The 27668-nt window shown below is 45.1% G+C and overlaps 1 protein-coding gene across 1 annotated transcript; it reads left to right on the top strand.

The window, feature by feature from the left end:
- The first annotated feature begins 821 nt into the window (after positions 1-821).
- ARSH (arylsulfatase family member H) lies at positions 822-24104 on the top strand. Its single transcript, XM_036270199.1, has 9 exons — positions 822-919; positions 3436-3557; positions 6181-6306; positions 8014-8437; positions 11651-11787; positions 17138-17272; positions 20925-21087; positions 21882-22018; positions 23740-24104. The coding sequence occupies exons 1-9, from the start codon at positions 822-824 to the stop codon at positions 24102-24104; spliced, it is 1707 nt and encodes a 568-aa protein (XP_036126092.1).
- The last annotated feature ends 3564 nt before the right edge of the window (positions 24105-27668 follow it).

Genomic DNA, 27668 nt, shown 5'->3' with positions numbered 1-27668 from the left:
ATGGGGGAAAAAAGGAGGGACGTCCGTAATACTTTCAACGATAAAGATAAAAGAAATCACAGAAAATTTACCGCACTATTTTCGTGTTAAATGTCCATTTTCAACGTTAAAAGAATTGCTTTTTTTTTTTTTTTCATTTTGGTTTTTGGTTTGGCGGTGGGTGGTCGTCCCCCACCTGTTCTGTGCACATCATTTCTTCCTGATGAAAAGAGAGAACTCCTCTCTGTGCACGGATGGAGTCAACCCCAGGAGACCCGTCATCCATGATCGAGTCCTGGGCTCAGACCCAGAAAGTGACTCGATTTTCTGCTCACAATTTCCAGTCCGAGCGGCTCCCGGCGAAATGACAAACTCATGGCACGTGTCCGAAGCTACAGCTGAGCCTCAAAATAAATCAAGTCCCGCCAGCTGGCTGTGGGCAACTGATTTTTCCTTTCGTTTCTATTTTTATGTAAAAAAATGAACCCCGTGGGCCTCACACTTGAACCCCGGGCCACGTTTTTCAGAGGGTCCCCTATCACTCAAAGCACTTGAAAAGTTTTGAGGGTTCAATGCCCCCATGCCTGTCAGATGGCCAATTCGATGAGATTAACATAACACGGGACTTTCGGAAAAATTCTGTGTCTTCAGGAACCCAGCTCAGTCACGCTGAACAGTAACAACTGCTCAGAATAACGCTGTTTCCTGCGTGAAAGTTGCTTCACATGCAACGGTGGGTTGATGGTTGTGTGTCTCTGTGTGTGTTTTCTCCCCCCGCCCATTTTTGCAGGAATCTCTGGCTGTGGGTCACCCTGTCTTGCATGGTTGGAGGTCCGAAGGCCATGTTTGTGACCAGGAATTCCAGGCCCAATATTGTCCTGCTGATGGCAGACGACCTTGGGGTGGGAGATTTGAGCTGCTACGGGAATCACACAGTGAGGTAAACAAACCCGGGGTGCGGGGGAGATAGGATGACTGAGGAGGTGCACCCACAGTCTGAGTCGGTTCTGAACAGAAACACCAGAGGGCGCCCCAAGCAAGCTGCAGGAGGTCAGGTCAGCTACCGGCCTCTCTGTTCTCAGCCGCTGTGTTTATTACCGAGCTACAGAAAACAAATAAGTAAAACACCAGACAGGTGACCCGCACGTCACCCCCTTTAACCCGTTCAAAGCCCTCAGTCCAGGTGCCTTTAGGAAGGGCAGCGCCACACCCTGACCGCTGTCTGGATCTAGAGGTTCTCAGCCCCTCCCGAAAGGAGGGTATTTGCGGATAGTTATGCCCTAGTCCCCTCCCTGCCCCCAGCCCCCTGGGAACCAGGGTTCTGCTCCCTGTCTCCACGAATTTGCCTTGAATATTTTTTAAAAATATTTTTTTCTTCATTGATTTTAGAGAGAGAGGAAGGGAGAGGGAGAGAGAGATAGAAACATGGATGAGAGAGAACATCAACGGGCCGCCTCCTGCACGCCCCCCACTGGGGTTTGGGCCCATAACATGGGCCTGTGCCCTGACCGGGAATCGAACCGGCGACCTCTGGGTGCAGGGTCGACGCTCAACCACGGAGCCACACCAGCTGGACCTGTGCTAGAAATTTTATATCAATAGAATCATATCATGTGTTTGTTTGCTGAGCTTTCATAAAAGACCCCAGATAGAGCAGCTTAAACAAGACATTCATGCCTCCCAGTCCTGGGGGCTGGTGCCTCCGGAGGCCTCTCTCCTGGGCGTGTGGACGGCTGTCTGCTCCGTGTCCTCACGTGGGCGTCCCTGTGTGAGTCTGTGTCCTCACCTCCTCTTGTTATACGGACCCCAGTCCTATGGGATCAGGGTCCACCCCAGTGACCTCATTTTACCTTAATCACCTTTCTAAAGACCTATCTCCAAGTGCAGACCATTCTGAGGTTGTGGGGCATTAAAGCTTGAACATATTTATGTTGGAGAACGTAATTCACCCCACAACATACCATAGGTGCTTTTGCGGCTTGTCTCACGGAGCATCCTGTGCTCACGGTCCGTCCAGGTGGTAGCCTGTGTCAGAGATTCACTCCTTTTCCTGGCTGTGTAATATTCCACTGCACAGAGAGACCAAATTCATTTTGAGTTTTTCACCGCCTTCCTTGAATTCTTTCTGAAACCTCTGGCACCCGGTTACCTCCATTAGAAGCCTGGCCCCTATCGCCAGACAAATCCCGTTGATGCCTCTTAGCTTGAATTTATTTATTATTTTATTATTATTCTTATAAATAGTCTTTCTTGATTGAGTTTAGAGAGAGAGGAAGCGAGAGGGAGAGAGAGATAGAAACATCGATGAGAGAGAACGTGGACTGGCCGCCTCCTGTGTGCCCCCCACTGGGGATCAGGCCCACAACCTGGGCATGTGCCCTGATCAGGAATTGAACCGGTGACCTCTTGGTGCAGGGTCGACGCTAACCACTGATCCACACCGGCCAGGCTCTTAGCTTGAATTTAAATAGCAGTGTTTCCATCTGGCTGGTGTGTCTCAGCGGTTGAGCGTCGACCCTGCACCAAGAGGTCCCGGTTTGATTCCTGGTCCGATTCCCAGTTTGTGGACCCGATCCCCAGTGGGGGGCGTGCAGGAGGCGGCCAGTCGATGTTCCTTCTCATCCATGTTTCTATCTCTCTCTCCCTCTCCCTTCCTCTCTCTCTAAAATCAATAAAGAAGAAACCAAAACAAAACATTATTTCACCTTGAAATGACGATCTCAGTATAGCCCTATATTATAAGCATTTTCTTATAGACTGACGGCTGGTCTACTTAAGAGCATGTCTCCATCAGCTAGGCATTGAGGAGGCGTTTGTCTGTCTTCTCCACGGAAGCTGGGATTCATGCCGTCGCTCTCAGACGCACCCCGATCCCATCCACACGGGACTAGGCCACAGACGGGGCCCCCCAGAAGGATGCTGGAAATAGCACCTTTGTCTGCACGGAGCGTTCGAGGTGTTAAAACACATTTGGCAGCGATTTCAAGACCTGAGACTATCAGCCAAACAAAATGAGTTGAGTGAAAAAAGACACCTCTTGGTTATAAATTTAAAAATATTTTTTTAAAAAAGAGGAATCTCACTACAAGAGGAACATTCACAGTGTATCAGCTCTGAGTTATCCATCAACTTCAGGGTCAGCATGCAACCCAGTGACTCCTTCTGCGTTGGAATAGAGAGCGACACCGATTTGTGATGCGCGGGGGTCGCCGGTGATCATTATTTGCTTGTGGTCGTTTTGCCCGGAGGTAAATTGGTTTACACGCCGCTCAGTCTTTGCGTCAAACCACAGAAGCATCTAAATAGGGAGATGCATAGAATGTTCAAAAGAATGTATTTTAGGTTGAACGGAAATAGAGCAGTCTGGACCCAAAACGGGAAAAAAAGGCCTCGGCTCGTGTGCATTTATTTGATCGGGAATGAAAACCGATTCGCGGATGGTCCTTCTCCCTGCAGAACACCCAACATCGACCGCCTGGCCCGAGAGGGAGTGAGGCTGACCCAGCACCTGGCGGCTGCCTCCGTGTGCACCCCCAGCCGGGCTGCCTTCCTGACCGGCCGCTACCCCGTCCGATCCGGTGAGCGGGGGCGTCGGGGGGCCTGGAAACCGCACCCCAGCGCTTTCTTATCGGGCATGTTTGCAGCTCGTCCTGATGACTCTGAAAAGGTCACTCAGAGTATCAAGGATCTAAGTGGTATACCTGCACCGCATACACAGGTGTGTCCTTTGCTAGGGGCACCTGCTCACCTGCGTGCAGACGGTGACAGGCTCTGGGGTGCGGGCGAGCAGTTTCTGGGCTACTTGGAAAGAGACCTCAAGAGGGCCCTTGTCTCTCAAAGCTCGGACAGACCAGCTCATTATTTTAAGAAAAGGGGGTCTGGCCACCCTCTGAGGGCCAGATTGGAAAACCAGAAGGAAAAAAATGGGAATAAACAAGAGTGACGTAGAATCTCCCCCCTCCTCTCTCTTTGTCTCTCTCACACACATCAAACAGAAATTTAAAATTTCAGTCTTAACCAAGTTCAGTGCGAGGATCAGAATTTAATATTTGCCTTCGTAGCTTCACGTGACGTCGGCATTACGAACACCAAGGTGGAGTTGAGATTGTGATGATCCTTATTTATTTATTTTTTTATCCTCACCCGAGGACATTTTTCCAATTTTTGTTCAGACACAGTGGGGGGGAGAGAGAGGAAGAGAGAGAGAGAGAGAGAAACATCGATGTGAAAGGGACACATCAACTTGCTGTTTTTTAATAAAATAATTTTCTTTATTGATTTTATATCCTCACCCAAGGACTTTTTTCCATTTTTTGTTCAGATAGAGTGGGAGGTAGGGAGAGAGAGAAACATCGATGTGAAAGGGACACATCGAGTGGCTGCCACCTGCACGACCCAACCAGGGCCGGGGACAAACTGCAATCGAGGGACATGCCCTTAGCGGGAACCGAACCCGGGTCTCTCCGGACCGCAGGCCGACGCTCTAACCGCTGAGCCACACCGGCCAGGGCTGATGATCCTTTTTGATACCAGCCTGTAAAAGTGTGCCAACTGGCATCCACCAGGGGGTGGGGGATGGCGACCTGCACAGGGTGTTCCCCGAGACTTACTGTGCTTCTGAGAAGTCGGGCGTCTGTCGTTTGTGTTTCAATGATGGTTTTTTCTCTATGAGTGTTATTTATTTTTTAAAAATATTTTTTATTGATTTTTTTAAAGGGAGAGGGAGGAGAGAGAGAGAAACATCGATGTGAGAGAGAAACATGGATGGGCCGCCTCCTGCATGCCCCCTACTGGGGATCGAGCCCACAACCTGGGCCTGTGCCCTGACCGGGAATCGAACCGGCGACCTCTCAGTCCATGGACGTCGCTCCGCCCACTGAGTCACACAAGCTGGGGCTCCACTGTCTACTTTTGTAGGGTATATTTTATTTATAGGTCTATTCGTGGTAGTTGAACACAGGAAAAACACAGTCACCACGAGACGCATGTGGTCTCTCTGGTAGTCAACATGCAATAACAGTTGGAATTTAGAATTTCAGTGACCAACATAGGGGCCCCTAACCCACCGCAGGAATGTCTTTTTAGAAGATGTTTCTTGAGTCTGGCTGGTGTGGCTCAGGGGTTGAGCATCGACCTTGTACCAAGAGGTCGCCGGTTCGATTCCCGGTCGGGACACAGGCCCAGGTTGTAGGCCCGATCCCCAGTGGGGGGCGTGCAGGAGGGGCTAGTCCATGTTCCTCTCTCACATGAATGTTTCTATCTCTCTCTCCTTCTCCCTCTCCCTAAAAATCAATCAAGAAAAAAAACGCTGTTTCTTGACCTCCAAGGAGTCAGGTCTAAGGTGTGCTGAGCAGACCTTACGGGGGCGTCCGGGGGCCTGGGAACCACACCCCAGCGCTTTCTTATCAGCCTGCCAAGGGTGGGCGAACCTTTCCAAAGACGGACCAGCTGGTGGGTCCGTCGCGTAGCCCGGGTGAAACTCTTCTCCAAAGCTCTGACACAGGAGACAGATTTCAGAACCGTTTAGCAGTGTTAAGACTTGGCAGTAAGTTGGACGTGAGGCCCCATGAGGAGGCAAATTCCAGAAAAACCCGTACATTTCTGGCCTCGTTGACTTTGGGGATCATGAGTGATTCCCTGAGGCAGCTTTGGGGGCGGAACAACATGGAATTTGTATTCCACAGGCTAATATCGGAATTTCTAAATAGATCAATGCTTAGCGATATGTTTAGAAGCTGAAGCCAGGACCCAAACTTCAGAGGAAGGTTTTGGGAGGACACATACAGATGTGGGCGCTTCGCCCCAAAGAAATCTGGGAATCGAGTGCCCAACTGATGTCCAAGGACGTCACCCAGAGTAAGGTGCCTAGTTCCCTATAATTTCTGGACTCAACGTGCATATTATTCATCCCACGGTGCTCTAGGCAGTATCGGGGGCGTGTCTATGCTGAAAAAAAAAAAATGTATATTTCTCGTTAATATGAAATTCTGGCATGATTTTCTCGTGTCCTGATCCCAAGAGGACGTTTGCATTTGGTCAGTGGGAATAGGGGGGCACGTGTATACGCAAAGGCAAGAGAAAAATGTGGAAGGGGGGGAACGGACGAGGTACGGGGGGGTCAGGACGGCATAGGAGTCCCTCGAGCCTGCTGCCCGGACATGGGCTGTGGTGATGGTCTGTTGTCTGCCCCTGTGTGTGTAGGGATGGCTTCTGCCTTCAACCTGAACCGTGGCCTCGCCTGGCTTGGAGGCTCAGGTGGTCTTCCCACCAACGAGACGACGTTTGCCAAGCTCCTGCAGCACCGCGGCTACCGCACGGGGCTCATAGGTATGGCCGGGGGCTCTGGGCCTGGAAACACGGGGCGCCGGGTCCCCGTTCTTCCCGCTCAGGGGCGTCAGCTGGGCCCCCGCAAGCTGACTTCTCTTTGGGTGGGGACAGTGAGGAACGAATTGAAGGCCCAGTGTTTGCCGACCTTCAGCGCCCAGAGCAAGGTATTGGGATAAGCGTGGGAATTAAAATCCGATATGCTCCTGTACTGTTACCCCCCAGATGGAGCATCTTGTAGGGTGGGGTCCTGCTTTGGAGGCAAAAAGTGAGTGTATTTTTAAAGACGTCTTTTTAAAGTTGAGAACTGAACGCAGACACAGGGATGAAGCGGAGGCGCTTATGAGCCTGCAGACTGGATCCTTGCGGTCCTACGTCTGTGGGGTGGTGGCGTTGGGGGGTGAGGATGACCGCCAGCATGTCACCCCGAAAGTTTATTCCATGGGATTCTGGCCCCATGACGCAGTCCGCTAAGAAGAGATGCTGTTAGCAAATCATTCTGAGACGTGGTCCCTGCTTCTTACACTCGCTAGTTTTAGGATTTTCCATTTGGATGGTCACTATTCCATCATCTAAGTTGTCCTCGCTTCATTATAATTTGTTTTAAATATGTTTTTATTGGTTTTTTTTTTTAGACATAGAGGGAGGAAGATAGAAACATTGATGAGAGAGGAACATGGATCAGCTGCCTCTTGCACGCCCCCTACTGGGCATCGAGCCTGCAACCTGGGCCTGTGTCCTGACCGGGATTCGAACCGGTGACCTCCTGGTCCATGGTCCATGGGATGATGCTCCATCCACTGAGCCACACCCGCTGGGCTAAGAGGTCCTCACTTTATAAAACGTGACTTTGTATCACCCACATGTGACTCGTAGGGAGTTTATTCCTATGACCCCTCCCCACCAGCATCTTTGTGAATAAACATCTTCTAAATGAGCTTTTAGGGATACTCAGCGCACCGCCAAACCTGGCTTCAAGGCCAGCTCAGCCAGCATTCAGGAGACCTCGGGCTTCCCCGTGAACCTAGGGAGTAGCTTTCTCATCGGTGAGAAAGGGTCCGGAAAGGATTACATACAATCACACGTGTGAATGAATTCGTACCTGACCCGCGCGGACGTGCTCACCCGAGGGCACGGCCGTCGTTGGCTGAATCCTTTTGGTCACAGTACGTTTCCGCCGTTTATCATCCGCGTCTTGGGGACCTTGGAGAGTAGCTGTGAGCACAGACGTCTGGCTATTTTTCAGTGGGTAGAAGGAGAAAGTCAGAAATCCCTGAATCTGTCACCTGCAATTGCACCGCTGGTCCGTGGAAACAAGAACACACGACCATGAAGACACCGAGACGCAGGTTCTAGCTTCCCAGCTCGTGCCGGCCACGTGGGAAATCTTGAACCCTGGAGGCGTTGGATATGCACCAGCGTATGGTTCCTTGTGAATCACACTGTCCCGTCCTTCTCGACATCTGTCCTGCTGCAAGGAAAACAAGTGTCCGTGGCCCAAGTTTGGTCTGAAAGATGCAATTGTAGGCAAAGAGGTGTTGGAAGCATACAAAGGGACACCTTAGCATGTCCAGGGAGGTGATGAGAGACCAATAAGAGCTGTCAAGGGCAAGAAAGTGCAGGTCCTTCTTAGCTGCTCCTGAGACAGATCCACATTGTGCAGACAGACTGACGTTCGTGCTGCTACTGTCTCGGTTTTGTGTGTTTCAGGAAAGTGGCATCAAGGTCTGAGTTGTGCCTCTCGGAATGACCACTGTTCCCACCCGCTGAACCACGGGTTTGACGACTTCTACGGGCTGCCCTTCGGCCTCCTGAGTGACTGCCGGGCTTCTGAGGTGCCTGAACTCCACCGCTGGCTCCGGGTCAAGCTCAGCATCTCCACGGTGGCCGTCGGCCTGGTCCCCATCCTACTGCTCATTCCCAACTTCACCCGCTGGTTCTCGGTCCCGTGGCCGGTCATTGTGACCTTCGGGCTCCTGGCCTTCCTGTTTCTCGCGTCCTGGTACTGCAGCTACGGGTTTGTCCGGCGCTGGAACTGCATCGTGATGCGGGACCACGCAGTGATCCAGCAGCCGATGACGGAAGGCAGGGTCCCCTCGCTCCTGCTGAAGGAGGCCCTGTCCTTCATCGACAGGTCGTTGCTCGTTTCTGCCCTCCCTTCCCGCACTTTTATTGTTATTTCAAAGAAGCAGGGGCCCTGGCCGGGTAGCTCAGTCAGTGAGAGTGTTGTCCCTATAGGCCAAGGTTGCAGGTTTCATCCCTGGTAGGAGCCCACCAGTGAATGCATCAATAAGTAGAACAAGAAATCTATATTTCTCTCTCTCTCCCTCTTTTTCTTTCCCTTCCTTTCTCTGTCTCTCTAAAAATCAATAACAAAAGCAAACCCAGGGAGGTGGGATTCCTTCATTGTGGGGATATGACCTCTTTTGTGCGTGTGATGTTCGCAGGATAGCAGAATCGCTCCTTGAGTAGAGGAAAGTAGATTCTATTTTCTGCATATTTGGGACACAGAAATGACAAAGGCATGGGTTTTGCTCACTGCGTTGAGGACACAAACGAACAAAAACCACTTGGATTACTTAATCGTAATCCACGTGGAAGCCATGTGGATTGTTATCGACACTGATTGATTCATGGGAGTTGGTCTTGAACTTGCTTGGCCTCAGAAATCGCCCGAAAAGACTTGTCTGTCCACGAACGGTTGGGAAGTGACTCTGTTGATGCATCCTTTTAAAGTTTCTATGTTGTATAAGAACCCATGTAGCAAGGCGAGCTCTTCACCTCATAGAAAGATAGGATTCAAGTTCAGAATTGACACCCAAGGACATCACCCAGGGTAAGACGCCTGGTTAAACTTGAATTTTGAATAATCAACAAGTCCTTTTTTGGGTTCAAGGACGCTCTATGCAACATTTTTGGGACATGTCTCTTCTGTTTCCACAGCAGATCACTTCTAGATGACCAGGTACAGGTCTTTTAATGTTGTCGGCATGGACAGCCATTGATTTGTTTCTTTACTCTGCTAATTTGGGGTGCAAAGGGGTGATGGAGATGACATATTATAACTCCAAGGGGTGGAAGAGTAGATGATGGGACCTCCTTCTCGTAAGTCTTTGTGACTGTCCATGCTTTATTATTATTATTATCTTTTGTTCTAACACCACCGTCAGAATGGTGATACAGTTGCCTGTCACACCCATTTTAATTCAAGTTAGCTTGGGCTGCTGTTGAACAAACATGCCCAGTCTTTAATGCTCCTCACCCATTCCAATGCCCGTTGTGAAAGTAGATAAAGAAGTAGGTTTAGAATGACTACAGGAGGCATTGAAATCTAAGATATAAAAGAGAAAAGTGTATTTCTTGATTGTTATGAGCGCTTTAGCGTCTTCTATCTTGCTATTTTTAAAAATGCTGCACGAGCAGCCTCATAGCCCAAAGTAGATGCCAGGGCTCCAGCCATTATGCTTATGTTCCAGGCAGCAGAAAGGAGGAGGAGAAAGAACTGAAAAAGAACTTTTCTGTCAATGGTGTGCTATCTTTTACAGGCACGGCCCTTGTCTGCCTTATCAGTACTTAATCTCATGGACACGTCATGATATAAAGAGTCTGGGTTCTTGGAAACGCTGTGTCCTGTTAAATGTTGAGCGTTTGTGTAACTGAGATCACAAGGAAAATGGAGAGTAGGGAGTGTCTGGAACCTGGACTCAGTACGTCTGTGTCTGTATTTAGAATACGATTCTTCTTAACTCATGTCACACAGAGAATTCTCAGGCAATAGGTGGGGAGAATCGAAATGACTTTTTCTTTTAATATTTTCTTTCTTTATTGACTTTAGAGAGAGAGGAAGGGAGAGGGAGAGAGAGGGAGAGACATCGATGAGAGAGAACATAGATTAGCCACATCCTGCATGCCCCCCACGGGTGATATGGCCCAACAGCTGGGCATGTGCCCTGCCCGGGAATCGAACCTACGACCACTTGGTTCAGGGTCGACGCTCAACCACTGAGCCACACTGTCTGGGCTCAAAATGACTTTTTCATTCATTCATTTATCCATCCATCCATCCATCCACCCACCCACCCACCCACCCACCTATCCATCCACCTATCCATCCATCCATCCATCCATCCATCCATCCATCCATCCATCCATCGATCCATCCATCGATCCATCCATCCATCCATCCACCCACCCACCCACCTATCCATCCACTTATCCATCCATCCATCCATCCATCCATCCATCCATCCATCCATTCATCCATCCACCCACCCATCCATCCACCCACCGATCCATCCATCCATCCATCCATCCATCCATCCATCCATCCATCCATCGATCCATCTATTGATCCATCCATCGATCCATCCACCCACCTATCCATCCACTTATCCATCCATCCATCCATCCATCCATCCATCCACCCATCCATCCACCCACCTATCCATCCATCCATCCATCCATCCATCCATCCATCCATCCACCCACCTATCCATCCATCCATCCATCCATCCATCCATCCATCCATCCACCCACCCATCCACCCACCTATCCATCCATCCATCCATCCATCCATCCATCCATCCATCCATCCACCCACCCACCCACCCACCTATCCATCCATCCATCCACCTATCCATCCATCCATCCATCCATCCACCCATCCATCCACCCACCTATCCATCCATCCATCCATCCATCCATCCATCCATCCATCCACCCATCCATCCACCCACCTATCCATCCATCCATCCATCCATCCATCCATCCATCCACCCACCTATCCATCCATCCATCCATCCATCCACCCATCCATCCACCCACCTATCCATCCATCCATCCATCATCCATCCATCCATCCATCCACCCACCCATCCACCCACCTATCCATCCATCCATCCATCCATCCATCCATCCATCCATCTATCCACCCACCCACCCACCTATCCACCCACCTATCCATCCATCCATCCATCCATCCATCCATCCATCCATCCATCCATCCATCCATCCATCCATTTATCCATCCATTTATCCATCCATCCATCCATCCAATAAAGATAAGAATAATTTATTAAGCTGCTGTTTTATATTGCATGCTATACTGGATACAGAAAATCAAAAGACATTGCTTTAGTTATTTTATTGTCAGTACACCTTTTCCAGTCTTCTTCATCACCCTCAAATCCTTTCTGCATAAGTCTTGATGTGGAATTCGTTCCTCGCATGAGTGATATCGATAATCTATGTAAAAAATATCTCCATCAACTCTTAGGAGATCGTGTTCAAGTAGGAAAAAAAACACCTCTATTTGTAAAGATAACTCGGTGTGACTTTCTGCTTTTAGGTATAAACATCGTCCATTCCTCCTGTTCGTCTCTTTTCTACATGTGCACACGCCACTGGTCACCAGACAGAAGTTTGTGGGGCGCAGTAAACACGGTCGATACGGCGACAATTTGGAAGAACTGGACTGGATGGTGGGTGAGTAACTCAGGAAAACCAACTTCCAGTGTCCGACTCACGGAGCAGAGACAGCAAATCCGTATTCATCGCCCCAAATGACGTACTGTGCTGCCTGTCTTGGGACATGAGTTTCACCAAATTGAACGAAAATCTGGCTTCAGTAAAATTGGGGGGTATTCCCCAAGCCATCAGTCACAGCTGGAGAATATAGGTTTCCCCATCTTTAGTATAAAAATACCCTCTTTCCCAGAAAAAGATAACTGTGGCTAGATGAATAATGTTGTAGAGAATATCATCATTCTTCCCTCTTTTGGTGGCTATAGAAGGGACCGTGTTCTCTTTCTCTGTTTTTCAAGAAATGCTTAGAACTATGGCAGATTTATTCAGACCGAAGCCAGAGTGGTCTGGTGACTGTAGAAATGTACTACGATGTATAATTCATTAGCTAAGGGGCTGGTGTAAGCCAAGCCAGTGAGGGAAGGTGTTATCCCTGTTTTACCACAAAAGAGAATTCCTTCATCTCAACGGGAACTTTTACTTTGGGAAACACAGTACATTGCTTTTTTTTTTTTCTTTTCTGGTAGTGACCAGGTCTAACCATTGCAGAAACACCCAAACTGACAACTCAGCTCTCTGCTGTCTGTGCAGATGAACATTTATGTTGAGCACTTTTCACAGAAACACAGGCCTTGGCCAGGTAGCTCCGCTGGTTGGAGCGTCGTCCTGGTAAAACCAACATTGCAGGTTCGATCCCCGATCAGGGCCCCCTCCACAATCCCCCAGTGAATGCATCAAAAAGTGGAAAACAAATCAGTGTTTCTCTCTCTTACCCTCCCTCTCAGTCTCTCTCTAAAATCAATCAATGAAATATTTACAAATAGAAATAGAGCTAACTTAATTGAAATGCATTTGAAGTGTGTTCAACCACCCAAGTCTAGCTGACTTATAAGGTAAGATCTTCTAGTATTGCAGAGGTACCTTATCCTTGAGTGGATTTCTCCTTTTCTGTTTCCATGATGTGTGTTTAGACGAATGGGTAAAAAAGCTGTGGTACATGTACACAATGGAGTACTATGCAGCTGTAAGAAAGAAAAATCTCTTATCCTTTGAGACGACATGGAGGGACCTGGAGAGTATTATCCTAAGTGAAACAAGCCAAGCAGAGAAAGACAAATACCACATGATCTCACTTAATTGTGGAATATAATGAACATAACAGTCTGAGGAAGAGGGTAGACCCAGAGATATGGAAGTAGGGTACAGACTGACAACCCTCAGAAGGGGTGGTGGGGGGAGAGAAGAGATAAACCACAGAACTTATATGCATGTACGCATAACCAATGGACACGAACAACAAAGCCAGGGACGGAGTGGGGGGGATGGGGAGGAGGGTGTCAATGGGGTAAAAAAAAAAGGAGAAACATCTGTAACAAAAATAAAATAAAATAAAAAGAAATAAGAAAAAAAAATAATATTTGAATAGGAACAACTCGAGGCCTTCATTAAAGTATACTAATCTTCTAACACCAAAACTCATTTTAAGCTCATTGAATTAATGCAAAAACCCTATTACTGGCTTACATTTTATACTGTGGTAGATAGATAGATAGATGATAGATAAGTAGATAATAGATAGACACAGATATAAAGTTATATAGGGTGTAGATATTATTCTCTCTATATATATCTACTTGTTATTTTTTGCTCTATACACTTATACTGTGCATAATATATAAATTATACACGCTATAAATTTAAATGTAGATATAGTTAATTTTCTGGAGATAAACCCAACCATTGACACTCATTACAACTGTGACAGTAAAAACAGCTGCAACATTGTATCCTTTGTGTAACTGTCGAATTATGATTTCTTTGCTTGATGATGATTTTCTTCCCGAAAAACTCCTTTCCAAATACATCGCTTGGCTGCATTGGCTGTATTTTCGCAAAGGGCATTTCTGTCTAATTCTCTGTCTGAGATCGGTTGCTGACAAGTCATGAGGTCAACATTCTCACAATCTAGGTCAACACGCAGAATACGTGTGTGACAAAAGGTGTGGAAGTCAGTGAAGGGCTAATGTTATTTATTCGGGAAAGAACCCAAAAGCGGGCATTTCTCCATGTAACAGCCCCGCAATACGTTGCATGTCCTCCTTCGTTGGTAACAAACACCACACAAAACCAGAGGCAGACGACCCGCCCGAGATGCGTCTCCTCTGCGTGTTATCGTCCTGTTTCAGACGATTCTGAAACTCAAAGCTGTTCAGTCCGTTATTCACCGCGGCCCAGAATAAACAATAACACTCTCTTCCTGGGCCCTCAGAAGCTCAGCAACCTTTGCAAACTTCGTCGCAAGGACATGTGTACTTTTCACGAATATTTCCAGCCTCCTGTTGCTCTTGGCCTGTTTGCCTGTATTTTCGTCCAGGAAGAGATCGCACGATGATTCTGTTCCCACGGACGTGGACGCACCGACGTTTTTATGCATCGCACACGCAGGGGCATTGACATATATGTTTCCAAAGAGAAAAGAATCTGAATCCTTTTTATTTGCTTGGTCTAAGTTACACATGATCCTTACGGTCCATGCTATTCCCAGGTCTAACGCAGGCTGATCATTCGTATGTAATTCCTCGTGTGGGCCTTTTAACATTTTCCTCTTGCTAACCCTGGACTTCAAAAAAAACAGTCTTAATTTGTGCCAACGGCATTTCTTTTTTTTTTTTATCCTCACCCAAGGATATTTTTTTTTCCAATTTTTGTACAGATAGAGTAGGAGGGAGAGATAGGAAGGGAGAGAGAGAGAGAGAAACATCGACGTGAAGGGACACATCGAGTGGCTGCCACCCGCACGACCCACCAGGGCCGGGGACAAACTGCAACCGAAGTACGTGCCCTTAGCGGGAACCGAACCCGGGTCTCTCCGGACCGCAGGCCGACGCTCTAACCGCTGAGCCAAACTGGCCAGGGCCCAACGGCATTTCTTAAAACGGCCGATGCGGCTTCTGAAATCAATCACTTTGAAGCCATAATTAAATAGCCCGGCTAATGGGTTGATGTCCACACAAGGAGTTCTTTGTGTAGCCAAGAGCATTATTTTTTATATCTTTGAATGGAACAAGATTAATGCAGGGGTCACAGGCTGGATGGCGGGACCACCCCGAGTCCCTCAGTGACCCTGGATGGTGTTGTGTGTTGATGGCAAATGTCCCTACAAGAATCACAAATAGTGTGGGATGTGTCTACATCCGTTTTAGAATAATTATTATTATTATCCATTTATGTTTTTTACAACGCTCTTTGTCTTCTTAAGGAATCGTCGACACAGGAACACAGTATTTGCTGAGTCGGGCGAAGTATGAACCAGCTTAGTCACACCCAGAACAAAGAGAAAGTCGTACAGTTTAGATGCAGAAACGAGAGAGTGGGCGATAAATCCCTGGAGCCAGGTGGATGGGTTTGCTTGTTGACACCGGGTGATGTCCCTTTTTATCCTCACCCCAGGACATTTTTCCTTTTTTTAAATTCAGACAGAGCAGGAGGGAGAGAGAGGAAGAGAGAGAGAGAAACATCGATGTGAAAGACACACATCGAGTGGCTGCCACCCGCACGACCAACCGGGGCCGGGGACAAACTGCAACCGAGGTGTGTGCCCTTAGCGGGAACCGAACCCGGGTCTCTCTGGACCGCAGGCCGATGCTCTAACCTCTGAGCCAAAACGGCCAGGGCAAGATGTCCCTTTTTAGACGATGATTTCTTTTCCATTCGAACGCATACATGAATTTTAACTGCTGGGCCTAATTCATATCGCCTATTTGAATTGTTGTGTGGGGAATGATGAAAGTTTATTTTATTTCACTTTTTTTATCCTCGCGCGAGGATGTTTTTGAATTATCTTCAGATAGAGCAGGAGGGAGAGAGGGGGGAAGACAGAGAGAAACATCAATGTGAGAGAGACACATCGACTGGCTGCCACCCACACAACCCCAACTGGGGCCGGGGATGAACTGCAACCGAGGTACGTGCCCTTAGTGGGAACCGAACCTGGGACTCTCTGGTCCGCAGGCTGATGCTCTAACCACTGAGCCAAACCGACCAGGGCTGACGATACTTTAAATGACACATTATTGCATACTTTGCAATATATTGTATGCTATAGAATTTATATATACTGCACATTATTGCAATTTATAAAGACTATTTTCTTATATATTATATATAAAGCCATATGATTCTAGAGTAAATCGACGTATGACATGCTACATAATAAAAGTACACATGATTTAATGCAGTACTATATGTTACTCTCATGCCATAAAGCAGCGGGTTTTTTTTTAAAACATGATACTGGTGATTGAGTCAGGGACAGTGACCTGTTTTCCCTTGGATGGTACTAAAGTGACAAGGCCAAGACAGCAATAGCCGTCCAGTGTGAATGAATCAGAAGTAGACCTAGATTTTTTGTCAGGTAGGCGAACACTGTAATCTTCTTTGCGTGTGCTACAAAATTTATTTGGGTGCAACGAGATTAAAGAAAGGTTGAAAATCACAGTCATGAACAATTATCCAATGTCATTACTGTATGACATATAATTGTCAAGTATATGTGTATGATATATTTATAACATACATTCATAGTTATAATTATTTTATTATATTTGTACGTATTGCATGTTATATATTTTTTATATAATGCAATGTTATGTAATATTTATGTTTAAAATATTTATAGGATTGCAATAAATAAGGTTTAAAATATTTACAAGATTGCAAAAAAAATTTTTAGAACATGATACTGGTGATTGAGTCAGGGACACTGACTTCTTTTCCATCTTTATAAACATATATAAAGGTTATATTTAGTACATATTATGATACATATTATATATTCCAATTTATTATAAGTACTTTTTAATTTATTTTTTTATTGCTAAACGTATTACAGATGTCCCCCCTTCCCCCCATTAGCCCCCAAACTAATGGAAGTATGTTCTGTATTTTTAATGTAATAATAAGTTGTAGCTATTATATAGTTACTATAACTATATAACATATTATATCAGACACCTATAACAAATAATGATAAATATAGATTACTTATTTTACGTACTATATACTACATATACTATATTAAGTGCATTCTGTATCATATATAACATATAAATACACAGTATACGGTATACATCATGGATACTATATATTTGTTAGAGCAGTGTATACTAGCGATTTCTCACATAATATTACAAATAGAGAATCACATCTCATTCAGCGATGCTGTTACGTGTCGTGAATGAGAGTCAGGGCATGATCACCGGCGGTGGTTCTGGCTGAAATGTGAGGAGTGTCCTGTGTTCAACCCCCCCAGGTAAGATCTTGCAGTCCCTGGACCGGGAGCAGCTGGCCAACCGCACGCTGGTCTACTTCACCTCGGACAACGGGGCCTTCCTGGAGGTGCAGGCCGGCGGGGCGCACCTGGGAGGCTGGAACGGGGTCTACAGAGGTGAGGCCACCCCGCCGCCCTGCTCAGCTTTGCTTTCACCCCGATCCGCGCGCCAATGCTGTTGGGAGATTTCAATGAGTCACCCACCCTTATAAAAGCAGATGGAGTTTGGGGGCCATGTCCAGAGTTTAGGACACACATGTGCGAAGTGATGAGAACCTCAAGGAAGTCAGGATGTAGGGTCTCAATGACATGAAAGTCGGATTTCTGGACCTCACGTACTGACGGCGGGGGCTGGAGGACTCTCCGATGGGGGCGTCCTGTGCACTGCAGGGTGGTGAGCAGCCTCTCTGATCTCCACCCGCCAGTTGTCAGAACCACGCCTCACCTGAGCTATGACAGCCAATGATGTCTTCGGGTGTTATCAAGTACGGTGAGCCTGATAACGGGAGGCGAATTTCATTTACTCAGCCTGCAACGCCTCACTGCACGTGAGTTCTTCTGACTCTGGTGGCTGCCACGTTGGATTATCCAACAACTAACCCCACAGACTGTGCTCTTGGGCATCGGCCAAGCAATGCGGCAAGAAGGAATCATTAGAAAGTGTATTTGCTGTCCGCTGTACCTCTCATTGACTTCCTGTTATTATCATTATTATTATTATTATTATTGTTTTTACCTTTTTTAAAATTTAATTTAATTTTTTTCCAATTTTTATTAACTTATTTTTGTTACAGATGTTTCTCCTTTCTTCCCTGCTAAACATGCTCCTCCCCATCCCGCCCCCCACCCCCCTTCAGCATTGTTACGCATACATGCATATAAGTTCTTTGGTTCATCTCATCCATTCCCCTTGCCCCCCTACCTTGAGGCTTGTCCGTTTGCACCCCAATTCCATGTCTCTGGGTGTATTTTGTTCCTCAGCTTGTTTTGTTCATTATATTCCACAAATAACTGATATCATGTGGTATTTGTCTTTCTCTGTTTGACCTGTTTTGCTGAGGATAATACTCTCCAGGTCCCTCCACGTCGTTTCAAAGGGTAAGAGATCTTTCTTTCTCACAGCTGCATAGTACTCCATTGTGTACATGTACCACAGTTTTTTTATCCACTCATCTGTTGATGATATGTTTTTATTGATTTTTTAGAGAGAGAGGAAGGAAGAGAGAGAGAGGAACATCAATGTGAGAGAGAAACATTGATCAACATTGATTGGCTGCCTCCTGCACGCCCCCTGCTGGGGATGGACCCCACAACCCGGGCATGTGCCCTGACCAGTAATTGAACCAGGACCTCTCAGTTCACGGAATGACACTCAGTCCACTAAGCCACACCGGCCGGGCAGAGTTCCTGTTATTAAGTTGCATTGAGAAGATTCAGGACAAGCTTATGTTTGTTTATTGCTTGTCAACACAAAAAACATATATAATTTTGTTCAGAGAGCCTGTGTTGTCTTCTTTTTCATACAGAATGGTTCTTCGGGCCTGGTAGAGGGCTTAGGCATTGGTTAGACTGGAGTCTTCGTACCTAAATCTTTCTCCATTTCAAGTCCCCCAATTTACTTAGTGAGATACTGTCTTGTGTGTTCTTTGAAATTCCTAGTTTCAAGTAATGTTCATACAACAGGTGTTCTACAGACATTTTCTGCTCGCTCTGCTTCGGAAGCATTTCCCTCTCTAAAACATCTCATTTCTTTTTCTCTGGATAAGTGTTTATGATCTTTACTGAGGTTTGTTGATCTGTTCCCTACTTCCATAACTCTGGGTCTCTTTTGATCAACAAAATTACCAGCATATTGGATCCAGCAATATATTAAAATAAATTATTCACCACGACCAAGTGGGATTCATCCCAGAGATGCAAGGCTGGCACAATATTTGTAAATCAATAAAGAAAATGAAAGATAAAAATGATATCATCAAATTGATAGATGCTAAAAAAAAGCATTCGACAAAATCCAGCACCAATTTCTCTTCCACTATGAGTAACTTGATCTTATATTGTTCTTGAAGCATCAACTTTGTGCTCAGAAATGTTCCAAATGTCCTTTGTCTAAGAGACTTTCTCAACACCTTTTCTACCTCCCTCTCTTCTCCTTCTTCCTCTAGACTTGGAATCAGGGTAGAGAGGAAATCAGTGGTTACCCCCCAGAGGTAACCATAACACAGGGAGAACATGTATTTCTAGTCTTGCTTTGAACTTTGCTCACTTTTTCATGTTTGACAACCTGATGTTATTCCAATGAAGCATAAAGAATTTCAATAAAACTCCCTCATGAAGCAATCGCTCTCCTGGGCATATATCTGAGGAAACCCAAAACACTCATTCACAAAGACAGATTCACCCCTATATTCATTGCAGCATTATTTACAAGAGCCAAGAGAGGAAAGCAACCCAAGCATTCATTGATAACTGAATGGATAAAGAAGATTTGGTACATATACACAATGGAATATTACTCAGTCATGAAAAAGAATGAATTATCACCATTTGAGACCACATAGATGGACCTGGAGGGTATTATGCTCAGTTAAATAAGTCAGACAGAGAAAGACAAATGCCATACAATTTCAGTTTTTGGAGAATCTAAAGAACAAATTAAATGAAGAAACCAAACAAAAAACAGACTCATAGACACAGAAAACAATAGACTGTTGCCAGAAGGAAGGAAATTTGGGAGACTGGGCAAAAAGGCAAAGGAATTAAGTACAGATTGGCAGTTACAAAAATAGTCATGGAATGTAAAATACAGCATAGGGAAATAGTCGATAATATTTTAATAGTTATGCAGGGTGTCAGGTGATAGCAGCGTAATTGGGGTGATGCCTTTATAAGTTTTATAAGAGTGTAATCACTGCACTGTATGCCTGAAAATAATATAATATTGTATGCTAACTGCAAATTAAAAAAAAAATTAAAAACAAAATAAAACCAAAAAAAGAAACTATAGATTTTTAGTTTGTGGGATATTCTATCCTCATTTTTCATAATATTGAAACTCTGAAGTTAGGTTAGGACAGCTCTTAATTTTACATACCATGACTAAATTTGTCACTTGAGTGATGAAATTTCACAACTAGAACGTTCACCTTTTCTTTTTAAAGCTTTTTAGCGGGTGATTTTTTAAATTTATCCTCATCCAAGGACATTTTTTCATTTTTTTGTTTAGATAGAGTGGGAGGGAGAAAGAGGAAGAGAGAGAGAGAGAGAAACATCGATGCGAAAGGGACACATCGAGTGGCTGCCTCCTGCATGACCCAACAAGGGCCAGGGACAAATTGCAACCGAGGTACATGCCCTTAGCTGGAACCAAACCTGGGTCTCTCTGGACCACAGGCCAATGCTCTAACCGCTGAGCCAAACTGGCCAGGGCAAGGGGGTGATTTTTTAAAATTAAATTTATTAGGGGTAACACTGGTTACCAACATTGTACAAATTCCAGGTGTATGACATGCGTCTACTCCATTGTGTGCCGAGCACCCAAATCCTAGTGTTTTTCATCACCCTGTCATTGACCCCCTTGACCCTAGACTTTTCACCTTTTGAAGGCAAGAATTATGGCTCATGGTTACTTGTATCTCTCTTGTTGAGTATAGCACACTCATAGCCATATCATAAAGCAAGGAAAGTTACGTCTAGGTTTAATTTCCAGTCGAGTGCAGCATGGTAAGGTTGAGTTGAATTCATCTTTACCTTTCATGTTTGCTTTTAGGTGGGAAAGGAATGGGCGGATGGGAAGGGGGCATCCGTGTCCCAGGAATATTCCGGTGGCCGACCGTCCTGGAGGCTGGCAAAGTCATCGACGAGCCCACCAGCCTAATGGACATTTACCCAACGTTGTCATATGTCAGTGGAGGAATATTGCCCCAGGACAGGTATGAAACCATGGCTTGCTTCTAGTCTGGGTAGATCGATTGGAGTTACGACAACATGAGTTAGATAATTTTGTGTGCATTTGTGAAGCAGGTGACTTTATTTTCAATATTATGTTAAGACTGCCTGGCATCTTTCTCTGCTTCGTTTATGGTGACATAGATGGTCTGTTTGCGTCTTTGTGTCTTACGGTCTTTCTCATGTCATACTCATGTAGTGCGTGGAATCTGAACTTCATTATATTCCTCAAGCAGTATTTTGTCTCATTCCTACACCCTTTTTTATCCATAAACCCTTACGTAAATATTGGCCAAATAAATGATTGAATAAAAGGAATCACATGTCTACATATGTGTGATGAACTATGTCACATTTCTCTATGGGCTTTAAAACGAATAACTGCATGACCATGGTCTAATGGTTTGATTCTGTGTGGGTGGGTGGGAGGGGGTGTACATTAATCTGCAGTGGAATCTCTCTTCTATCAAATAAGTGAAAAGTGCAATGTTTTCGCCCATGACACTCATTCATGCTCTTTCAAGTTATTACAAGAACATTTCCAATAGCTGCCTTCTCCCACTGTCTTAGAAAATGTATCATATGTCTTCCTTTCTTGTTTTGTTTTTTTTTGTTGTTGTAAAGTAACTGAAGATGTGTCATATGCTTTTAAAAATCTGACTCTTCCATGTCCTCCTCCTCCTTTCCGTCTTCCTCCTCCTCTTTCTCTTTCTGTGATGAGCAAGGGGACTAAACCAAACCCGCCCACCACATTCTGTGTTTTCCTTTCTCTCCTAAGAGTGATTGACGGCCAGAACCTAATGCCTCTGTTGGAAGGCAGGGTCCACCACTCCAACCATGAGTTCCTCTTCCACTACTGTGGGGTGTACCTGCACGCTGTGAGGTGGCATCAGAAAGACTGTGAGTATGAAGATGGTTGGCATGTGAGCACATGATAGGAACACAGTCCTGTGTTGTTTTTCTCTGATGGGGGCAGGTAGTTACATCATGTGCAAATACCACCCAGCCAGGAGGACTCTCTTTTATTTTATTTTATTTTTTTTAAGGAAAATTATGTAAGCAGCTATTGTACTACAGTAAGACGATACGTGTGTGAGTATGTGTGTGTGTGTGTATAAGCTCATATGCATAAATATGGGGAGAGAGAGAGAGAGGAAGGGAAAAGAGAGAGAGAGAATACAAATATCCATAATTAACAACGTTGAAAAAACTAGCAAAAGGAAGTAAACTTTATTGTAACTCACACATCAGTCACTAACTGCTGCTTCTTATTCATTGTTTCTGTCTCGCCTTCACACTGTAGGATTCCTGTAAATAAATATGAATTAACAAATAATACTGATTGCTTTACATCTGTGAAAGGAAGTTCTTTCAGAGAGATAGTTGGATAAAGTTTTAGAATATTTACTTGAGTAGGCTTGCCTCAATTTGCAGGACAGACAAGGGTTTTCTCCCATGAGAGCCATCACTGGCAGCGTGATCCATTCTCCATGTCCATGTGGATGAGTCTTCCAAGTAAAATAAAAACAAACAGAAACTTTTTATTTGTAGATTATGTCTCTGCTAGGGCTGGTATAGGGCTCAATGCCACAGTCAGGGGTCTTTTGTGTTTCTACTCACACATCTCTGGCATGCTTCTTTAAATTCTTGTTCTTCTAACCCTGTGGGTGCAAAATGGCTGCCGTTGCTCCGGGCATCAAGTCTGTACTCCATCTAGGAAGAAAGTAGAAGAGCAAAGGAGATGAAAGATCCAGTCTGGTGACTTAGTCTCATTTTATTAAGAAAGCACAGTTTTACTGCAAAGAGCGCACTGATGGACGCTTGTGGAAGCCTTATTGACCAAGGCTGGGAATTTCAAAGAATGTTTTCTCTCTAAAATTGACTTCTGGAAGCTCTGGCTGGTTTGGCTCAGAGGTCAGAGTGTCAGCCCGCAGATCAATGAGTCTTGGGTTCAATTTCAGTTGAGGGCATGCACCACCTCAGCTGCTGTTCATCCCCAGCCCTGGTTGGAGTTGTGCAGGAGGCGACCAGTTGATGTATCCCTCTCATGTCAATGTTTCTCTTTCTCTCCTTCTCTTCCCTCCCTCCCACTATATCTGAAGATAAACAGAAAAATATCCTTGGGTGAGGATTTAAAATATAAATGAATAAATACAATTGATAGTCATTTATATAGGAAGGAAGAGAGGAAGGAAGAGAGGAAGGAAGGAAGGAAGGAAGGAAGGAAGGAAGGAAGGAAGGAAGGAAGGAAGGAAGGAAGGAAAGGAGGGAGGAAGGAAGGGAAGAAGGAAGACAGGGAGAAGGAGAGAAAGGAGGGGTAAAGAAGAGGAAGTTAATGAACACATACATTTGTTTGGTGACATGAATGAGCATTTCAAGGATGATAGCAGCCATCCAGGTAGTCAGCATTGTCTCCAAAGGCTCTCACGATTAGATGAAAAGAAAAATGTTCAAGTAAGCTGGCGGTCAAATTGTGCTCTGTTCTGTATAGCTAAGGAAACACTATTGTGTAGTTTTGTGCAGGAGATCTTCAATGATCAGCAAAACACGTTTGAAACATACGTGTTTGGTGGGAGAAAGAACAAAGATCCGAAAACAATAACCACCGCGCGTCCCTCTGCGGGTCTGTCTTCCAGGTGCAACTGTGTGGAAGGTTCATTACGTGACTCCCAGATTTTCCCCGGAGGGCGCTGGAGCCTGCTACGGAAGCGGAACCTGTTCCTGCGTCGGAGATGTCACCTCCCATGACCCTCCGCTGCTGTTTGACATTTCTAGAGACCCTTCGGAATCGCGACCTCTCAGCCCTGACAACGAAGCCTTGTTTGACGCCGTGGTGAAGAGAATCCATGCGGCCGTGCGACAGCACCGGAGGACCCTGACCCCCGTCCCACAGCAGCTGTCTGTGTTCAACACCATGTGGAAACCATGGCTGCAGCCCTGCTGTGGGACTTTCCCCTTCTGTGGGTGTGATAAGGAAGATGACATCGCACGCAACGCTTGAGGAGCAGAAAGGGGCTACTTGTTACCAACCACCAACGCACCGTGACAAAGACCTTCAGGAGCAGTGCTCAGCGGACTCATTTCATCCATTCGGGATCAAAAGTAATGGCCTCCGCCTGTGTTTTCAATTCTCAGGTTCCAGGGTTTTTTTCTGAGTCACGCCTTGGACCTCAGTGAGACCCAAGTGGTTCCGCCCACCCGGGAGCGAACGTGGAACATCTGCTATATCATGTTTTTATCACCCTGTGTCATTGTTCAAGGACAAAGAAAGACCAAGGTGACCTTCTCCAGGCCCTTGTGGATCTGTGGGTCCTGGAAGAAGATGAGAAGTAGTAGGTTTGACGTCATTTTTTAAAACTGAATTTATTGGGGTGACCTTGGTTGAGCAATTATATAGGTCTCAGGTGTACAATTCCGTGATGCATCATCTGTGTACTGTATTGCGTGTTCACCACCCCATGTCAAGTCTCCTCCCATCACCGTTTATCCCCCCTTTTACCTTCTACCAACCCCACCTTCTTTCCCTCTGGTCATCACCACACTGTTGTCTGTGTCCACGAATCTTTCTTCTTTTTTAAAAATAATTTTTCTTTATTGATTTTAGAGAGGAAGGGAGAGGGAGAGAAACATTGATGAGAGAGAACGTCTATGGGCCGCCTCCTGCGCGCCCCCCACTGGGGATCGGGCCCACAACCTGGGCATGTGCCCTGACCAGGAATCGAACCAGCGACCTCTTGGTGCAGGGTAGACGCTCAACCCCTGAGCCACAGTGGCTGGTCCATGAGTCTTTCTCTTTTATCTTTGTTTAATCCCTTTACCCTTCTCATCCAGCCTTAACCCCTCCCCTCTGACAGCCATCAGTCTGCTCTCTGTCTCCACAAATCTGTCTCCATGCTGTTTTCGAGTTTATTTGCCCATTAGATTCCACACGAAAGTGAAATCACCTACTATGTGTCTCTCCCTCAGTGGCTGGTGTCCTTGTGTTTACATGATTACATTAGAAACTCCTAAACTCAGACACGCTATTTTTTTTTTTTAACCAATCGTATAGTGTTTCATTTCAGCATGAATTAGATGAATAAATACGAGAGTGATGTCATAATCGTTTTCACTCTTTGATTTCCTATGTTTTCTTATTTCCTTCTCTTCCCGTCTAAGAAGCGCTGGGCTGTCGGTCTGGGCTATGCTTCCCGCTGACCATGTGACCGGGGAGAAATCTCAGTGTTCTGTTTTTTTGTTGTTTTTTTTTTAAAGGGTAAAATGGGGGAAATCAGCATCTATTTCTCAGAATAGCTACGGACCTTTTTGCTTCTTGTGAATTTGCCTTGTGTACAATGAGCACTCAATAAACATTCTTAGGATGAATATTGTCATTGTCAGCACTGATTATTTTACTCCCTGAAGGACAGAATAGAAAGACAGGAGATGAGGATATGGAAGCAAAACATTTTTAAAAAATGATTGAAGATAATGTCATTGATGAGAGGGCTTCAGGAAGCCCTTTGGTTAGCAGGATAAACAGAAATAAATTGATAAGTTAACCTACAAAATAAAAAAAAGTATTAAACTGACAGAATTACTACCAGCCCCAAGGGAAGCCACACGACCATAGTATCGTCTCATCAAATGGTTGAAAGAAAACTATCAACTCAGAATGACACCCCTAAGTTATTTTCCAATGGTGGAGACATTTTTTAAAACATGGGAAACTATTATTGTAAAATCTCCTGTGTCTTTATTTAATGCTGCTTTTAGGTACTTTGAAGTCTTGGTGTTAAGAGCTTTTTTAAAAAAAGTGTTTTCTCTTTCTAACAGGTTGAACCTTCTTGATCATTATACAACTTACATTGTTGTATCTGGTAATGCCGTATATCCTGAAGTCTAGTTAAGTGGAAAGGAAAACAGGCATTTTAGCCGTCTTATAAGTAGTATTTATACGGTGTACCCCTGTCCATTGCTTTACCAAACTATTGAATGTGTTTTCCTCTGAGACACCACGTATTTACGTTTTGGTTTTTAAAATCCATTCTGATGATCTCTGGTATTAGATTGTTTCGTCCATTAACATTTAGTGTAATTGCTGATTATGTTGGATTCTGCTCTTCCAATCTGTTTGATTTATTGGTTGCTATTTTTTCCCATTTTCTTTGACTTAACTGATTTTTTTTCTTTTACAAGTTTCTTATCTTTTAGCCATTCCTCTTTATTTTTTAAAAATATTCTTTCCATGATAGCGGAAATACAATATTATGTTAGTTTCAGGTGTACAACATTGTAATAAAATATTTACATGATTTACGAAGAGATTCCCCCAATAATTCCAGTACCTGCCTGGCACCATATATAGTTATTACAGTATTATTGACTACATTCCCGATGCTGTAATTTATAACACATGACTATTCTGTAACTGCCAATCTGTATGTCCTTTTTTATTTTTTGGTTAATCCTCACCCCAGGATATTTTCCCATTGATTTTTAGATAGAGTAGGAGGGAGGGAGGGAGAGTGAGAGAGAAAGAAATATTGTTGTCAGAGAAACACATTCATTTGTTGCCTCCCACACAACCCCAACCAGGATGAGGATTTGAACTCATAACCCAGGTATGTGCTCTTGACTGGGAATCGAACCTGGCACCCTTTCGTCCAAGAGCTGAAGCTCTAAATGCTAAGCCAAACCAGCCAGAGCCAATCTATGCCTCTTAATCCCTTCACCTTTTTCACCCAGCCTCCCAACCCCTCTCCCATTGGGCAACGACCGGTCTGTTCTTTGATTCATAAGCCTGTTCTTGTTTTGCTTGTTTATTTACCTTGTTTTTTAGATTGCATATACACATGAAATCATAGGGTCTTTGACCTTCTCTGTCTGATTTATTTCACTAAGCATAATAGCCTTTAGGTCCATCCATGCTGTCACTCATGGTGAGATTGTGTTCTTTTACATGGCTGCATACTATTCCATTGTGTGTATGGATCACCTCTTCTTTACCCATGCATCTACTGATGGGCACTTGGGTTGCTTCCTGATCTTGGCCGTTGTAAACAACTCTGAAATTAAAATATGGATGAATATGTCTTTTCGATTCAGTGTTTGGGGTTCCTTTGGATAAATGCACAGGACTGGAATTGTGGGTCCTTCTTTGTCTCTTGTGACAGCCCTTATTTTAAAGTCAATTTTGTCTAAGTATTGCTACCCCTCCTTTTCCCCCCTCACTTCCATTTCTAACCCTTTACTTTTAGTGTGTGTAGTACACTGGCTTTCTGATATCCTCTTTATTGTATATTCTTCAAAGAGCATGCTTTTTAAATTCTTTTTTAAGGAGGAAATTATACTGAACTCAGATCACAAACTTGGATAACCCGGTCCCTGCTGAAATGTCCATTTATCTTTAACTGGTTATTTTGTCTTTCATGGATGTGGTTTTTGTAGGAGCCACAGATCTGGGCAAAGTGTCTAAAGCGTGTTCCCAACGGTTCCTCTGGGGATATTTTCTCCCTGTGATTCTTCTTCTCCCTTTAAGGCAGTGCGGAGTGTTGAACTCTGCCCCCTAATTCTTCCTGCCGGA

This window comes from Molossus molossus, unplaced genomic scaffold, assembly GCF_014108415.1.
Source record: "Molossus molossus isolate mMolMol1 unplaced genomic scaffold, mMolMol1.p scaffold_m16_p_2, whole genome shotgun sequence".
Taxonomy (NCBI): domain Eukaryota; kingdom Metazoa; phylum Chordata; class Mammalia; order Chiroptera; family Molossidae; genus Molossus; species Molossus molossus.
Note: the sequence above shows the minus strand (reverse complement) of the source record. Positions and strands in the feature narration are given on the sequence as shown.

Excerpts from the sequence above, each read along its gene's own strand:
- ARSH (XM_036270199.1), top strand. The coding sequence starts at position 822 with ATGTTTGTGACCAGGAATTCCAGGCCCAATATTGTCCTGCTGATGGCA. Across the intron at positions 6,307-8,013 it reads CTACCGCACGGGGCTCATAG|GAAAGTGGCATCAAGGTCTG; the intron begins GTATGGCCGGGG and ends TGTGTGTTTCAG. Across the intron at positions 22,019-23,739 it reads AGACTGTGAGTATGAAGATG|GTGCAACTGTGTGGAAGGTT; the intron begins GTTGGCATGTGA and ends TCTGTCTTCCAG.